The following is a 17,544-nucleotide window of genomic DNA, read 5'->3' on the forward strand; positions in this document are numbered from 1 at the left end:
CGAGACTCCGTCTCAGAAAAAAAAAAAAAAAGAAAAAAGTGTGTGCTAAAAAATTCATCAGGTACTAAAGAGTGTACGGTGGAAAGTAAGTCTTTCTCCTACACTCAGATCATGGATGGATGTCTCAGGTCTTCCCAGGCACATTTGATGTATGTACCAGCCATATGCATGTGTGTGTCATTTATTTTTCACTCTACACAAGTAGTACCTAATATGGTGAGGTTGTTATGATTACAGACTCTGGAGGCAAAGTTCCTGGGTATAAATCTGAACTCTGTCACTCCCAAGCTAAGTGGCTTTGGGCAAGTGATTTCACCTCCATGTGCCTCAGTTTGCTAGTCTGTACAATGGGATGGTAATAGCACCTACCTCATGGACTTGAGAAGTCAGCAGCTTCATACCTCTAAAGCCCTTAGAGCTAGCAGTGTGTGGCACTCAATAAAATGTTGACTAATGATGATTCTCACTTCTGTACTATGCTTTTTCGTACCAATTATAAATATTAATATTTTAATGTCACCTTTCTTTTATTGTTTCTGTACCTTGCTTTTGTCACCAACACAGTGTAATTCAGAGATAATTTCAGAGACATACAATAGGTCTTTTTTTTTTTTTTTCTTTTTTGAGACTAAGCCTCGCTCTGTTGCCCAGGCTGGAGTGCAGTGGCACGATCTCAGCTCACTGCAACTTCCACCTCCTGGGTTCAAGCAATTCTCCTGCCTCAGCCTCCCGAGTAGCTGGGATTACAGGCACCTGCCACTATGCCTGGCTCATTTTTGTATTTTTAGTAGAGACAGGGTTTCACCATGTTGGCCAAGCTGGTCTCGAACTCCAGATCTCAAGTGATCCACCCGCCTCAGCCTCCCAAAGTACTGGGATTACAGGTGTGAGCCACCACACCTGGCCACAATAGGTCTTATATCTTACGGTGTCTCCTCTAGGACACATGTCCCATAAATAATTTCAACATCCCCTGTTGATGATATGTGGGTGTTTTCCAGTCTTTTGCTGGTACAACAATGCTACAGCAAACATCTTACGGTTTAAGATCTAATGAAGGGATCGAATGAGGCAGGAGTTCAAGACCACCCTGGGCAACATAGCAAGACCCTCCCTGTACAAAAATTTAAAAATTAGCTGGGTGTGGTGGAACACCAGCTAGTCAGGAGGCTGCGGCAGGAGGATCACTTGAACCCAGGTATTTGGGACTAGCTTGGACATCATGTGAGACCTCATCTCTGCTGGACATGGTGGCTCATGTCTGTAATTCCAGCACTTTGGGAGGCGAGATGGGAGGATTGCTTGAGGCCAGGAGTTTTAGACCAGACTGGTCAAAATGGTGAGACCCCATCTCTATTTTTTTTTTTTAAAGATGAATAAAGGTCGGGTGCAATGAAGCACATCTGTAATCCCAGCACTTTGGGAAGCTGAAGCGGGTGGATCGCTTGAGGTCAGGAGTTCGAGACCAGCCTGGCCAACATGGTGAAACTTTGTCTCTACTAAAAATATAAAAATTAGTCGGGTATGGTGGCAGATACCTGTAATCCCAGCTACTCAGGAGGCTGAGGCAGGAGAATTGCTTGAAACGGGGAGGTGGAGGTTGCAGTGAGCCGTGATGGCACCACTGCACTCCAGCCTGGGCGACAGAGTGAGACTTTGTCTCAACAAAAAAAAAAAAAAAAGGGGAAAAAAAGAAGATGAAAAAGAAACCCCCATCTCTAAAAAAAAAAAAGTAAAAATAAAACAAATTAACTGGATGTGATGACTCACATCTGCAGTTCCAGCTACTTGGGAGGCTGAGATGGGAAGATCACTTGAGCCTGGGAGTTCGAGGCTGCAGCGAGCAGTGATTGCGCCACTCCACTCCAGCCTGGGTGAGAGAGTGAAACCCCGTTTCTAAAAAAACAAAATTAAAAAAAAAGGGCTCTGGTACATGGCTACTGAGTTTCTTCCCCTAGAAGACGTCACCATTCCCTAGCCTGCGGGGGTGGGCTGGGGTGGGAAGGATAGACCACCATCATCGGTTTATTTACATAAAACAACTATTATATGCGGTGCCTTGCAGGGCTGGGGGACAACAGAGGCAGAGAAAGCCATACACCCTGCCCTCACGGAGCTTGTGATCCAGTGGAAAAGAAACACCCATTTCCAGTCATGAGTGGCCTAGAGAGGCCAAGAGGTAGGATGAGGGCTGGTCATGTATCACAGAGAAGACCTAAAGGAAGGAAAGTGGTGGGCCCTGTTAAAAAGCATGGAATGGTATTCCAGAGGGCATTACTGAGTCTGCACAGGTCTGGAGCATGCATGGCTCACACCTGATCAAGGATATTCAAGTCGCTCCATGTGACCAGACTGTGGACCACAGAGGTCTAAGGGGGAGAGGGCAGATGAGCCAGATAGAATGACAGGGAGGAGAGTATGAGAGGCTCTGGAAACCGAGGGGTTTGGAAGTTTTCCTGAGGGCCTAGAGGGTCATGGAAGGTTCTAGAGCACTGGTTCTCAAGGTGTGGTCTCCAGACCACTAGTATCAGCATCACCTAGGAACTTGCCAGAAATACAAATTATCAGGCCCCACTCCAGATCTACTGAATGAAAAATTCTGGAAGTAGCCAGGTAGTTACTCAGGAGGCTGAGGTGGGAGGCTCACATGAGGCCTGAAATTCAAGGCTAACCTGAGATAGGGTGTTGCTCTTTTGCCCAGGCTGAAATGCAGTGGTGTGATCACAGCTCACTGCATTTCTGTGTATTTCAGAGCTCACTGCAGCCTCAAACTCCTGGGATCAAGTGGTCTTCCTGCCTCAACCTCCCAGGTAGCTGGGGTCACAGGGATGGGCCACCACACTGGGTTAATTAAAAAAAAATTTTAGCAACAGGGTCTTACCATATTGCCCAGGCTGGTCTCAAGCGATCCTCCTACCTCAGCCTCCCAAAGTACTGGGATTACAGGTGTGCACCACCACATCTGGCTTAATTTTTTTTTTTTTTTTTTTTTTTTTGAGACAGGGTCTCATTCTGTCGCCCAGGCTGGAGTGCAGTGGAGGGATCTCGGCTCACTGCAACCTCTGCCTCCTGGGTTCAAGCAACTCCTGCCTCAGCCTCCCGAGTAGCTGGGATTACAGGTGCCCGCCGCCATGCCCGGCTAATTGTTGTATTTTTTGGTAGAGACAAGGTTTTATCATGTTGGCCAGGCTGGTATCCAACTTCAGACCTCAAGTGATCCGCCTGCCTCAGCTTTCCAAAGTGCTGGGATTATAGGCATGAGCCACTATGCCCAGCCAGAGACTCCATCTTTAAAACAAAAACAAAAACTCAGGGTATGGTGCCCACCAACCTGGCTTACCCAGCCTTTTAGGTGAGTCTAATGCATGCTCAAATTTGAAAACCACTGGGTTAAACGTCTGGTCTGGAGTTCATCAAAACGTCATGGCCTGAATCCTTACCTGTAAGGCATCAGAATGCAAATGAAAATTAACTTAATGAATATTTTACTTGAGCCGGGCACACTTCCCACAACAGTATGGGATGGCTGTCCTTGTCCTGTTTTGTAGAGGACGGTGCGAAGCAGCCTATTCATTCTCACAAGGTCTCCAGGAAACCACACTTTTTTAAGGAGTAGAATTTTGGGGTAGGGCCGGGCGCAGTGGCTCACGCCTGTAATCCCAGCACTTTGGGAGGCCGAGGCGGGTGGTTCGCCTGAGGTCAGGAGTCGAGACCAGCCTGGCCAACATGATGAAACCCCGTTTCTACTAAAAATACAAAAAATAAATTAGCCAGGCGTGGTGGCGGGAGCCTATAATCCCAGCTACTCGGGAGGCTGAGGCAGGAGAATCGCTTGAATCCGGGGCAGGGGCGCGGAGGTTTCAGTGAGCCGAAATCGCGCCACTTCACACTTCACTCCAGCCTGGGAGAAAGAGCGAAACTCCATCTCAAAAAAAAAATATATATATATATTTGGGTAGGAAGCACAAGTAGGGACCGTGCTTGCTGCCAGAACAACCAATAGAAACTCCTTGAAGGCCTTCCTGGCACAAACGTAGTCTCCAGCACCCTCTGCCGACCAGGCCCCGTGCCCTCAGTGCTGAGACAGCCTCCAGCCCTCGGTGCCTTAGGGGTTGCGCGTCACCTTGGAGACAGCGTGAGAGGAGGGCGTGCCTCTGCAAAGGCGGAAGTCGGCTGTGGAAGTGTGGGCGGCCATTTTGAGACCGGGCAAGAGGGGCGGGACTGGTGCGGCCGAGTGACAGTTGACCGGTTTTAACCAAGTGACTGGTACCACGGGGCCGGGGAAAAAGCTGTGCCATCCAGGGGCGGGGGGATGCCGGGGACGGGGAGGAACTAGGAAGGGGAGGGGAAGGGGAAGGCGAGAAGGGGAGAGGCAGGGGAAAGAGGGGAAGAGTCGTGGGAGCTGGCAGAGGAGGGAAAGAGGGAGCCGAACGTGAAGGGCGAAGGGCGGGGCGGGGCAGGAGAGTCAGGGTATAGAGCAGGCAGGTGTTAATGGCATGGGAAGGAAGAGTACGAAGTGGGGCAAGAAGGTGTCGCGGTACGAGGGGAAGGTGAGACTCAAGAAGGTGCCGGCTAAGAAGCTGGTGCCGGCGTGGAAGGAGAAGGTGTGGGGCGAGGAAACAACGAAGGGCGAGGAAAGATCCCGAGGCGAAGAGACAGTCTTCCTCGAGAAGGGGCAGGGCGAGGAGGAGGGGCGTTACCAGAGGGCGGGACGGGGCGAGGGGCCCGCGCGGGAAGAACCAATCGCCGAGAACCCGGGGAAGGAACGGGTCCATAAAGACCAGGTGGAGGAGTATGGGCGCGGTCAGGAGCGGAAGCAGAGTGAGGAGCAAGCCCCGGGCGAGAAACGGGGGCCCGGCCGGGAGCAAGAGCAGGGGCGGGGCCGGGAGCAAGAGCAGGGGCGGGGCCCGGAGACGGGCGAGACCAGGTACAGTACCCAGCCCCTGGGCAGACCCCGAGCGAGGAGAAAGCGGCGATACCAAGAGAAGTGCGAGGGTGGGGCAAGAGGTTGGGGCACAGCCGGGTGGAAGTACACGGGTGCGATCGCAGGCAGAAGCAGTACGGGGGAACATAAGAGGGGGACTGTCAAAGCGAGAAATAGAAACCAAGACCAGGTGAAGAGCAAGAGTGGAATACAGGGAGGGGGCGGAATAAGGAGCAAGGTGGGGATAAAGTTAAAGGAAGAGACGTGGAGGCGGGGCGGAACGAGGCGGAGGAGCAGGGGTGTGGCCAGAAACATTAGTAGGGCTGGGGCCCGGAGCAATAGCAGAGGTGCGATCCCCACGAGGGTCGGGGGCAGGGCCAGGAGCAAGAGCAGGAGCGGGACCAGGAGCAAGTGCAGAGGCGGAGCCAGGAACAAGAGCAGAGGCGGGGCTAAAAGTCCGTGCGGGGGTAGGGCCAGGAGCAAGAGCAGGGGCGGGACCAAGAGCAAGTGCAGGGGCGGGGCCAGGAGCAAGAGCCGGGGCGGGGCCAAGAGCAAATGTAGGGGCGTGGCCAGGAGCAAGAGCCGGGGCGTGGCCAGGAGCAAGTGCTGTGAGAGGTGCAGAAGCGAGGTGGAATCTTAGAAGTGGGCTCCAGAGAGCTGTCCGGCGCGTGGGTGTTGACTCCTGCGTTCTCCAGGTTCTAGCCACGTTATGTGCGGCCCAGCCATGTTCCCTGCCGGTCCTCCGTGGCCCAGAGTCCGAGTCGTGCAGGTGCTGTGGGCCCTGCTGGCAGTGCTCCTGGCGTCGTGGAGGCTGTGGGCGATCAAGGATTTCCAGGAATGCACCTGGCAGGTTGTCCTGAACGAGTTTAAGAGGGTAGGCGAGAGTGGTGTGAGCGACAGCTTCTTTGAGCAAGAGCCCGTGGACACAGTGAGCAGCTTGTTTCACATGCTGGTGGACTCACCCATCGACCCGAGCGAGGTGAGGGGACCAGGGTCAAGTGAACCAGAGGGATTTTGAACCCGCACTCCACTCATTTCTGGACATGTGGCCTAACCTCTCTTTGCAGAAATACCTGGGCTTCCCTTACTACCTGAAGATCAACTACTCCTGCGAGGAAAAGGTGAGTGGGTGCAGCACGGATAGGCTCATTCTATGAGCCTTGGTTTTCCCACCTCTAACATTTTTATTTATTTATTTATTTATTTTGAGACGGAGTCTTGCGCTGTTGCCCAGACTGGAGTGCAGTGGCGCGATCTCGGCTCACTGCAACCTCCGCCTCCTGTGTTCAAGCGATGCTCCTGCTTCAGCCTCCCAAGTAGCTGGGACTACAGGCATGTGCCACCACGCCCGGCTAATTTTTGTATTTGGTAGAGACAGGGTTTCACCACGTTGCCCAGGCTGGTCTCAAACTCCTGACCTCATGTGATCCACCTGCCTCAGACTCCCAAAGTGCTGGGATTACAGGTGTGAGCCACCGTGCCTGGCCCCCATCTCAATATGTGGTAGCACCATCCAACCCTGGTGGCTTTAAGGATTCAAGAAGGCTGTCTGTGTACAGTTTCCAGTAACCCACCAAGCACCTAGTAGGTGCTCAAGTAAGCTTTTTTGTTCCATGTTTTTTTTTGTTTTGTTTTGTTTTGTTTTTGAGACGGAGTCTCGCTCTGTCGCCCAGGCTGGATTGCAGTGGCACGATCTCGGCTCACTGCAAGCTCCGCCTCCTGGGTTCACACCATTCTCCTGCCTCAGCCTCCCAAGTAGCTGGGACTACAGGCGCCTGCCACCACGCCCGGCTAATTTTTTGTATTTTTAGTAGAGATGGGGTTTCACCGGGTTAGCCAGGATGGTCTCGATCTCCTGACCTCGTGATCCGCCCGCCTCTGCCTCCTAGAGTGCTGGGATTACAGGCGTGAGCCACCTCACCCGGCCTTGTTCCAGGTTTTTAAAGCTATGAGTAGGAGTTTACCATATATATAATTCACACACCATAAAATTCACCATTGTTATTTTTGTTATTTTTCTGAGGCAGGGTCTCACTCTGTTACCCAGGCTGGAGTGCAATGGCGAAATCACAGCTCATTGCAGCCTTGACCTCCTGGGCTCAAGTGAACCTTCTGCATCAGCCTCTTGAATAGCTGGGACTAGTTGTGTGCCACCACACCAGCACGGGAGGATCACTTGCATCCAGAAGCTCAAGACTAGCCTAGGTGAATTTGGCTGGGCATGGTGGCTCCCACCTGTAGAAATGCTAAGGCAGGATCATCATAATGAGCCTAGGAGGTTGAGGCTGCAGGGAACTGTGATCATGCCACTACACTCCAGCCTGGGTGACAGAGTGAGACCCTGTCTTTGTTTTTATTAATTAATTAATTAATTTTTGAGATGGAGTCTCACTCTGTTGTTGGGGTGATCAGACCCAACACCAGGTCGGGGGGAGGGGGTGGCGACGAAGTCCGGCGGAGTCAAAGGATTGAGAAAAAGGCAGTTTGAGAGAGAGAAGTAAAGTGGGACCAGAGGGCCATTGCTAGTGTATGGAGGCTGCTAAAGCCCCGAGCTCTGGGAGCCCACGCTATTTATTGGTAATCCAACAAAGAAACAGGTGGTGAGAATGTGGAGGTCAAAAGGGCACATTGCATTAAGCACATGATTTACAGCTGTGATGGTTTAGCATTTGCTCTGCTGCTTGAGATAATGGAGAGCAGGTTCTTTTAACTCAAGATACAATCAGTCCTGGGAGCGCAAGGAGCAAGCAAGTCTAGACACATTCCAGAGCCAAGAGCCCTGGATTATATCGAGGCCATGAGGGATTTTATGCCCTTGGCTTAGATTATGGTGCGTGATGGTAGGCTTCCACCCTTTAGCACAGAGCTTGGTGTTCCAAAGGCCACAAGGGGTTTTAGACCCTGGACCCCGGACGTGTTCCAAGACTCTTTTACATTATGTCAGTCATGCAAGCCCTGCTTCAGCTTCTCCTAACACTCTGTCGCCCAGGCTGGAGTGCAGTGGCGCCATCTCGGCACACTGCAGTCTCTGCCTCCTGGGTTCTAAGCGATTCTCCTGCCTCAGCCTCCTAAGTAGCAGGAATTAAAGTTTTTAATTTTGGTGAAGCCCAGTTTATAAATTTTTCTCTTTTTTTTGCTTGTGTTTTTTGTGTCATTTACAAAGGCCTTGCGTAACTAAAGATCATGAAGACTTACTCATATTTTCTTCAAGAGATTTTTAGTTTTAGCTCTTACATTTAGGTCTTTCATCCATTTTGAGTTAATTTTTGTGTATAGTGTGAGGTCCAAGCTTTTACACATGCATATCCAGTTGTCCCAATGCCATTTGGTGAGATTCTTCTTTTTTTTTTTTTTTTTTGAGACAAAATCTCATTCTGCCACCCAGGCTGGAGTGCAGTGGTGTGATCTTGGCTCACTGCAACCTCCCCCTCCCAGGTTCAAGCGATTCTCCTGCCTCAGCCTACTGAGTAGCAGGAATTACAGGCATGCGCCACCACGCCTGGCTAATTTTTATATTTTAGTAGAGACAGGGTTTCACCATGTTGGCCAGGCTGGTCTCGAACTCCTGACCTCAGGTGATCCACCTGCCTTGGCCTCCCAAAGTGCTGGGACTACAGGCGTGAGCCACCATGCCTGGCCTGTTGAGATTATTCTTTCCCCGCTGAATTGTCTTGGCACCTTTGTCAAAAATCAATTGAATATAAATATAAGGGTTTATTTCTGGACTCAATTCTATTCTAAATGAATTGATTTCTCAATAATTCATTGCTCTAAATGCCTATTCATATGCCAGTATCACAGAGTCTTTTTTTTTTTTTTTTTTTTTGAGACAGGGTCTCACTCTGTCACCCAGGCTGGAGTACAGTGGCATGATCTCGGCTCAGTACAGCCTACACATTCTGGGTTCAAGCGATTCTCCTGCCTCAGCTGCCCAAGTAGCTGGGACTACAGATGTGCGCCACCACGCCCGGCTAATTTTGTATTTTTGGTAGAGATGGGGTTTCTCCATATTGGTCAGGCTGGTCTTGAACTCCTGACCTCAGGTGATCCACCTGCCTCAGCCTCCCAAAGTGCTGGGATTATAGGTGTGAGCCACCGCGCCCGGCCAATAATTTTATTTTTTTAGAGACAGGGTCTTGCGCTGTCACCCAGGCTGAAGTGCAGTGGCTTGATCATAGCTCATTGCAGCCTCGACCTCCTGGGCTGAAGTGATCCTCCTGCCTCAGCCTCCCAAGTAGCAGGGACTACAGGCTCAAGCCATCACACCAGTGGACTTTCAATTAGACAGGGTCTCACTATGTTGCCTAAGGCTGGCATGAAAGAATTTCTGAGAGTAGTATTAATAAATGCAAATAATAAAATGAGGTAATACGTTAGAAAGGAGGGGGGGCACTGTTTTAGTGGGGGTGGTTGGAGAAGGTCACTCTGGAAAGGCTTGAGCAGAGACTCAAATGATAAAAAGTGGGGACTATTAGGAGAGCCAGGTAAAGCTTTCCAGGCCGAGGGAAGAGCCAGCACGATGGCCCAGAGGTAGGAAAGAGGTCAGCATGTGTGAGAAACTATGAAGAGGACTTTGTGGCTGGAGCAGAGTGAGTGAGAGGGAGTGTGGGAGGAGAGGTCAGGGAGGTGATGGGGGAAGGTTTTTTGGGCTTGATGGGCCATGGTGAGGACTTGGCTTTTACTCTGAGACAGAGCCTGAGAGGGCCCTATGCAGAGGAGGGATGGGATCTGATTCCAGGCTTCACTGGCTCCCTCCTGTTGTTGGGGGAGCAGGGCAGGAGCAGTGAGACAAGGAGGAGGCTGCTACATTGCCCAGGCAGGAGATGACGGGGACAGGACCAGGGTGTTAGTGGCTACTGTCATCCTCACAGGAAGGAGGTCCCTGCCCCACTAGCACCTTCTCCTCTGCAATGGGAACTCAGGCAGGGCCAGGGACAGGTGTAGTTGACAGGATTGAAAGGAGCCTGGTGCTGGGTGTGGTGGCTCATACCTATAATCCCAGCACTTTGGGAGGCCAGGGAGAGAAGATTGCTTGAGCCCAAGAATTCAAGACCAGCCTGGACAACATAGGGAGACCCTGTCTCTACAAAAAAAATCAAAAAATTGGGCCGGGCATGGTGGCTCATGCCTGTAATCCCAGCACTTTGGGTGGCCAGGGCAGGTGGATCACCTGAGGTCAGGAGTTCGAGACTAGCCTGACCAACATGGTGAAACCCCATCTCTACTAAAAATGCAAAAATTAGCCGGGCGTGGTGGCGCATGCCTGTAATCCCAGCTACTTGGGAGGCTGAGGCAGGACGATCGCCTGAACCTAGGAGGCAGAGGGTGCAATGAACTGAGATGGCGCCCTTATACTCCAGCCTGGGCAACAAGTGCGAAACTCCGTCTCGGAAAAAAAATAAAAAATAAAAAAATTAGCCAGGCGTGGTAGTGGTACCTGTAGTCCCAGCTATTTGGGAGGCTGAGGTAAGAGGATTGCTGAAGTCTGGGAGAGGTGGAGGTCACAGTGAGCTGTGATGGCACCACTGCACTCCAGACTGGGCAACAGAGCAAGACCTTGTCTTTAAAAAAAAAAAAAAAAAGCCAGGTGCAGTGGCTTACACCTGTAATCCTAGCACTTTAGGAGGCTAAGGCTGGAGGATTGCTTGAGGCCAAGAGTTCAAGACCAACCTGGCCAACATAGCAAGACCCTGTCCCATGTAAAAAATAAATAAATAAATAAATAAATAAATTACAGAAATAGCCAGCCTGGGCAACAGAGTAGACTCTGTCTCTACAAAAATTAAACAATTTTCAAAGAAAGAATGGCCTGATGGCTCATGCCTGTAATCCCAGCACTTTGGGAGGCCAAAGCGCGCAGATCAGTTGAGGTCAGGAGTTTGAGACCAGGCTGGCCAACATGGTGAAACCTCATCTTTACTAAAAATACAAAAATTAGCTGGGCATGGTGGTGTACGCTTGTAGTCCCAGCTACTCAGGAGGCTGAGGCAGGAGAATCACTTGAACCCAGGAGACAGAGGCTGCAGTGAGCCGAGATCATGCCACTGCACTGTAGCCTGGGCGACAGAGTGAGACTCCTTCTTGAAAAAAAAAAAAAAGGAAAAGAAAGGAGCCTGGCAAAGAAAGTAAAGAAAGTCAGCCCTCTCGATGAAGGACTGTGCACAGGTGCTGAATCTGGTAAATCCCTCGCCCTGGTCCCACAGCAACCAAGGCCTCCCCTTGGTGGCCTGAGTGCCGCCTTCTCTCGGGGACGCCTCTTAGCCTTCACTGGTGCTGGTCTGCATGCCTGAAACATCCTTCTCCTCTTCTCCCATCTCCACTCTAAGTGCTCCCCACCCTTTTCTGTCCAGCCAGGATCCCACATCCCTGGGAGGTTGTCCAGGCATGCCCTGTCACCCTCGCCCTCAGTCCCTTCCTGTGTAATCGCCCCATCCTACACTCACTCCAAGCTCAAGGCCCAGAACTTGGCTGTCCTCTGACTTGCATAGGTGGCAGAAAGTCTGCTGCAGAGAGGGTGGAAGCCCACCTCAAGAGTGAGACTGGGGGCCGGATGAGATGGCTCACGCCTTTAATGCCAGCACTTTGGGAGGCCAAGGTGGGAGGCTCACTTGAGACCAGGAGTTCAAGACCAGCCTGGGCAATCTAATTTTTTTTTTTTAAACCTGGAACTGGGAATCCCTGGAGTGGAAAGCAGCACCCTGGGTGCCACATCCCTCCCACCTTCCCAGCATCCCTCCCACCTTCCCAGCATCCCTCCCACCTTCCCAGCATCCCTCCCACCTTCCCAGCATCCCTCCCACCTTCCCAGCATCCCTCCCACCTTCCCAGCATCCCTCCCACCTGCACAGTTTTGTTCATCCCATGCTGCCCTTCCCTATGTATTCCCTACATGCACATTCTGTCTGCAGACACTGGCTCTGGAGTCATCTCCTCCAGGAAGGCCTCCGACTCCCTCCACAGCCCCTTACCCCTCTGCCCCCTCCTAGGCTGTTCCATCCCCCATCCAAGCCCCAAACCTAGACCATGTCCTCTGACCATCACATGGTGGACAGTGTGCTGCCCCCGGACAGCCCAGGAGACAGACTGTTAGAGGCGGGCTTAAGGCAGGGGGCACCCAGAGGCTACCATAAGGACACACTTGTGGGGCCATCTCACCCTCAGCCCTCTGAGGACCTGGTGCGCATGGGCCACCTGACAGGGCTAAAGCCCCTGGTGCTGGTCACCTTCCAGTCCCCAGTCAACTTCTACCGCTGGAAGATAGAGCAGCTGCAGATCCAGATGGAGGCTGCCCCCTTCCGCAGCAAAGGTGGGCCTGGGGGAGGCGGGAGGGATCGCAACCTGGCAGGGGTGTGGAGTTTGCTGGGGGCCTCTGTGGGGCCATGATCTGAGGAGGGTATGTGGGGGGCGGGAGCTCAGCACATTCCATGGCCTAGAGGGGCCACACAGAGGCCCCAGTGGGACCCATGGCGTGGAGGCAGGTATGGGGAGTTGTGGGGAGATCCCAGGGTGGTCTGGGGCCTGGAACCGGCCATTGGGAGGCCCCAGCAGTTTCAGTGCCCAGGGTCTCCCTGCAGAGCCATGCATGGCAGAGGAAGTGTGTAGCATGAGCTGGTACACGCCCATGCCCATCAAGAAAGGCAGTGTGGTCATGCGTGTGGACATCAGCAGCAATGGCCTGGGGACCTTCATTCCAGATAAAAGGTACCCTTTCCCAAGATGGGGGCTGGGGTGGACTCCGGGGGAATTCCTCACCCCAGGGTCCCCAGAGGAGCCAGTGGGAGATCCAAGGGAGAGAATGGGGAGAGGAGAGGCAGCTACGAGCTGTGGAACCCCTGACACTGGGACCTCACCTGCGCCTATTCTGCACCTGCTGCTAGGTTCCAGATGAATATCAACGGCTTCCTGAAGAGAGACCGGGACAATAACATCCAATTCACTGTGGGAGAGAAGGTGAGGGAATATGGCAGGGGAAAAAGACAATGGTCTGGGCCTTAGGCTGACGCCCTGGTTACTTCCCAGACAAGCAGCAGATCCCATTTAGGGAGCACCAACTTCATGCCAGGCCCCACGTGAAGATCCCATTAATCTCCCCAGTGACCTGTCGAGGGGATGTACTCTCACATACTCCATTATAAAGAGGAGAAAACTGAGGTCCCAAAGGGATGGAACCATTTTCCCATAGTCCCTCAGCATGGAGGGAGTCTTGACGTTATCTGTCTGACTCCTATACATACCTGTACATCCATACCTGTACATACATATATAGTACATACCTGTACATACATATATATGTATATACCTGTACATACACAGACACACACACACACACACACATATATATATATATATATATATATTTTTTTTTTTTTTTGAGATGGGGCCTCGCTCTGTCATCCAGGCTGGAGTGCAGTGGTGCAATCATGGCTCACTGCAGACTTGACTTCCTGGGCTCAAGCAATACTCCCACCTCAGCCTCCCAAGTAGCTGGGACCACGGGCATGTACCACCATATCCAGCTAATTTTTAAATTTATTATTATTATTATTATTATTATTATTATTATTATTATTTTTGAGACAGAGTCTTGCTGTGTCGCCCAGGCTAGAGTGCAGTGGTACGATCTTGCCTCATTGTAACCTCCACCTCCCAGGTTCAAGCAATTCTCCTGCCTCAGCCTCCCAAGTAGCTGGGATTACAGGCACCCATCACCACGCCCTGCTAATAATTTTTTTATTTTTTGTAGAGACAAGGCCTCACTCTGCCACCCAGGCTGGAGTGCAGGGGAACGACCTCGTCAGGCTCAGGTGATACTCTCACCTCAGTTTTTGTATTTTTAGTAGAGGCAGGGTTTTACCATGTTGCCAGGGTGGTCTCAAACTCCGGGGCTCAAGTGATCCGCCTACCTCGGTCTCCCAAAGTGCTAGGATTACAGGCGTGAGCCACTGTGCCCGGCCCATGCCCATATTCAATTCTTTTTTTTTTTTTGAGACAGAGTTTCGCTCTTGTTGCCCAGGCTGGAGTGCAGTGGTGCGATCTCGGCTCACCGCAACCTCTGCCTCCCGGGTTCAAGCAATTCTCCTACCTCAGCCTCCTGAGTAGCTGGGATTATAGGCACGTGCCACCACACCCAGCTAATTTTTTTTTTTTTTGTATTTTTATTAGAGATGGGGTTTCTCCATGTTGGCAGGCTGGTCTTGAACTCCCAACCAGGTGATCCACCTGCCTCAGCCTCCCAAAGTGCTGGGATTACAGGCATGAGCCACCACGCCTGGCCTCATACCCATATTCTTAATCCCGATGCATTCACCCATTCATTGATGCAGTCACTCAGCAGGCACTTACTGAGCACACGTTGTTGCATCATGGGGACACAGCAGTGAACACACAGACCCAAATCTCTGCCCTCCTGGAGCTGACACTCTAGTGGGGGAGACAGATGGCAAACCGGCAAACTGGTAATGTGAAAATCAAGTGAATTCCGTAGTAGGGTAAAGGGCGGTAAGCGCTCTGGAGAGAAATGGAACAGGGCAACGGGAGTTGGGTCTGTGCAGAAGAAGAGTGCAATATTTAATAGGATGGTCAAGAAAGGCCTCATTGAGAAGGTTAAGCTTCCAAGGAGAGAATCGCATGGATACTAAGGGAAGAGCAGTTCATCAGGAGAAACAGCATTTCATCAGGAGAAACAGAGGCCCTGAGGTGGGCATGTTCCTGGGAGGTCTGAGAAGCAGAGAAGAGGCCTTGTGGCTGGGAGAGAGGGACCGAGGGGGAGAATGGTAAGGAATGAGGTCAAGGAAGTGAGAAGGACAAATCGCGTGGGGCCTTGTGGGTCCAGGTCAGGCCTTGGACCTAAATGAGATGGAGCCTCAGGAGAGTGGGGAGAGTGTTGGTGTCCCTCCTGTCCCTCCTTGGCAGCTCTTCAACCTGATGCCCCAGTACTTTGTGGGTGTCTCATCGAGGCCCTTGTGGCACACTGTGGACCAGTCACCTGTGCTTATCCTGGGAGGCATTCCCAATGAGAAGTACGTCCTGATGACTGACACCAGCTTCAAGGACTTCTCTCTCGTGGAGGTGAACGGTGTGGGGCAGATGGTGGGCGGGGCGTCTTGGAGGGAACTGGGCCTCAGCCCCTGAAATAAGGTAGGGGCCTGGGGCTCTAGAAGTCCCCAAAGACATATCCGTCCCCATGAGAGGCAGATAGCATGGAGAAAAAACACAAGATTCTACAGCCAGAGGGCCTAGGTTCAAACCCTGGTTCTGCCACCTCCTGGCTGCCTGACCCTGGACCTGGCAGTTCAACGACCCGGTCTTCAGATTCCCATTTGTAACACGGGAGTAATATTTATATTTACTTCATAGGATTGTTGTGAGAATGATATAAGTTAATAGTTTCTGGCCGGGTGCAGAGGCTCATGCCTATAATCCCAGCACTTTGGGAGGCTGAGGTAGGAGAATCGCTTGAGAGCAGGAGTTTGAAACCAGCCTGGACAACATAGTGAGACCCCATCTCTACCAAAAATACAAAACTTAGCCAGGGGTGGTGGCATGAGTCTGTAGTCTCAGCTGCTCAGAAGGCTGAAGCAGGAGGATTGCTTGAGCCTGGGACTTTGAGGCTGCAGTGAGCTATGATCACACCACTGCACTTCAGCCTGGGAGACAGATCGAGACCCTGTCTCAAAAACAAACAAACAAAAAAAACTGGGCGTGGTAGCGGGCGCCTGTAATCCCAGCTACTCAGGAGGCTGAGGCAGGAGAATGGCATGAAGCCGGGAGGCGGAGCTTGCAGCGAGCCAAGATCGTGCCACTGCACTCCAGCCTGGGCGACAGAGCCAGACTCCGTCTCAAAGAAAAAAAAAAAAAAAAGTCAATAGCTTCCATAACCAATGGTATATATGTGCCATTACATTCTACACTCTGGAAAATTCTGCATTGCAATATACATCTCTGCCCAAGGGTTTCCTATTAGGCATTGAGAGCCTATATTATCCCAGAATAGGGAGGGAGTGTCTGAAGTAAGGATCTTTTGGCTTCAGCGACAGAACTATGTTGGAATTAGTGCAGCTACAGGAGAACGCCAAGGCAGGTTGGTTTACCCAGAGAACTGGCTTTAAGAAGTGCACCCACAGCCGGTGCAGTGGCTCACGCCTATAATCCCAGCACTTTGGGAGGCCGAGGCGGGCGGATCACCTGAGGTCAGGAGTTCCAGACCAGCCTAGGCAACATGGTGAAACCCTGTCTCTACTAAAAGTACAAAAATTAGCCAGGCATGGTGGCAGGCACCTGTAATCCCAGCTACTCTGGAGGCTGAGGCTGGAGAATCGCTTGAACCTGGGAGGCGGAAGTTGCAGTGAGCCAAGATTGTACCACTGTACTCCAGCCTGGGCGATAGAGCAAGACTCTGTCTCAAAAAAAAAAAAAAAAAAAAAAAAAGATTGCCTTAACCTCCTCCCATCAAGGTCAAAAGCCCTACTCACAATTTCTGAGGATCCCACGTGGATTAGTATTCTCCTGACCCCTTCTGGCTCTGAATTCCTGCTTATGTGGAATTTGTTCAGTTTGTGGACCATCTTCCTGTCCTGTGTCAGCTTTCTCTGTTCTGAGCCAAGTCTATTCAGACATTGTTTAATTTACACAAACTTTTTTTTTTTAAGAGACAGGCTTTTGCTCTGTCGCCGAGGCTGGAGTGCACTGGTGTGATCATAGCTCACTGCAGCCTCCAACTCCTGGACTTAAACGATCCTCCTGCCTCAGCCTACCAAATAGTTGGTATTACAGGCATGCGCCACCTTACCTGGCTAATTTTTAAAAATTGTTTGTAGAGACACGGTCTCACTATGTTGCCCAGACTGGTCTTAAACTCCTGCCCTTAAGCAATCCTCCCATCTAGGCCTCCTAAAGTGCTGGGATCACCATGCCTGGCCAATTTCCACAAACTTCGTTTTTTTTTTTTGTTTTTTTTTTGAGATGGAATTTCACTCTTGTTGCCCAGGCTGGAGTGCAATGGTGTGATCTCAGCTCACTGCAACTTCCACCCCCCGGGTTCAAGTGATTCTCCTGCCTCAGCCTCCCAAGTAGCTAGGATTACAGGCATGCACCACCACACCCAGCTAATTTTGTATTTTTAGTACAGATGGGGTTTCACCATGTTGGCCAGGCTGGTCTCGAACTCCTGACCTCAAGTGATCCACCCGCCTCAGCCTCCCAAAGTGCTGGTATTACAGGTGTGAGCCATCGCACCTGGTCATAGAGAAGGTGTTTATATTCACAGGAATGAAAACAAGTTCAATGTGAATTCAGGCATCCAAATTCTTGTTCCTTATTTTTTTTAACTTGTTGAAGTGAAATCCATAAATTTAACCATTTTAAAGTGAACATCAGTGGCATCTAGTTCATTCACAATATTATGCAACCACCACCACTATCTACTTCCAAAAAATTTCCATCACTCCAAAATAAACCCTGGGTTTGTTTTTATTTCATGTCAGACATGTAATGGGCCGACAGCATAACAAGGCTTGAGAGAGACACATCTCAGATGACGGTGAAAACCCAATCACCGCACTTAGAAACTACAAGAAGATCCTATGATCCTGTTTTAGTTCTTTTTCTTTTTTTTCTTTTTG

At 51.0% G+C, this 17,544-nt stretch overlaps 1 protein-coding gene and 1 non-coding gene across 32 annotated transcripts in view; one reads left to right on the forward strand and one right to left on the reverse strand.

The window, feature by feature from the left end:
• Positions 1-4,150: 4,150 nt before the first annotated feature.
• CATSPERG (cation channel sperm associated auxiliary subunit gamma) overlaps positions 4,151-17,544 on the forward strand; it is a 35,597-nt gene continuing 22,203 nt past the window's right edge. For 10 of the 31 annotated variants that reach the window (XR_010153870.1, XM_024351296.3, XM_063801633.1 and 7 more), the window contains exons 1-7: positions 4,151-4,266; positions 5,620-5,903; positions 5,992-6,045; positions 12,086-12,230; positions 12,499-12,625; positions 12,802-12,874; positions 14,837-14,992. Coding sequence is in view for 26 of the 31 variants with exons in the window: in XM_024351296.3 (XP_024207064.1) it covers positions 5,634-5,903; positions 5,992-6,045; positions 12,086-12,230; positions 12,499-12,625; positions 12,802-12,874; positions 14,837-14,992 (825 nt within the window). In the remaining 5 variants the exon portion in view is untranslated. The other 21 variants (XM_024351298.3, XM_054673413.2, XM_063801643.1 and 18 more) reach the window with 10 other exon arrangements.
• On the reverse strand, positions 17,401-17,502 carry LOC112206455 (small nucleolar RNA U13). Its single transcript, XR_002940824.1, has one exon. It is a non-coding gene; the product is annotated as a small nucleolar RNA U13 (small nucleolar RNA).

Source organism: Pan troglodytes, chromosome 20 (assembly GCF_028858775.2).
Source record: "Pan troglodytes isolate AG18354 chromosome 20, NHGRI_mPanTro3-v2.0_pri, whole genome shotgun sequence".
Lineage (NCBI taxonomy): Eukaryota > Metazoa > Chordata > Mammalia > Primates > Hominidae > Pan > Pan troglodytes.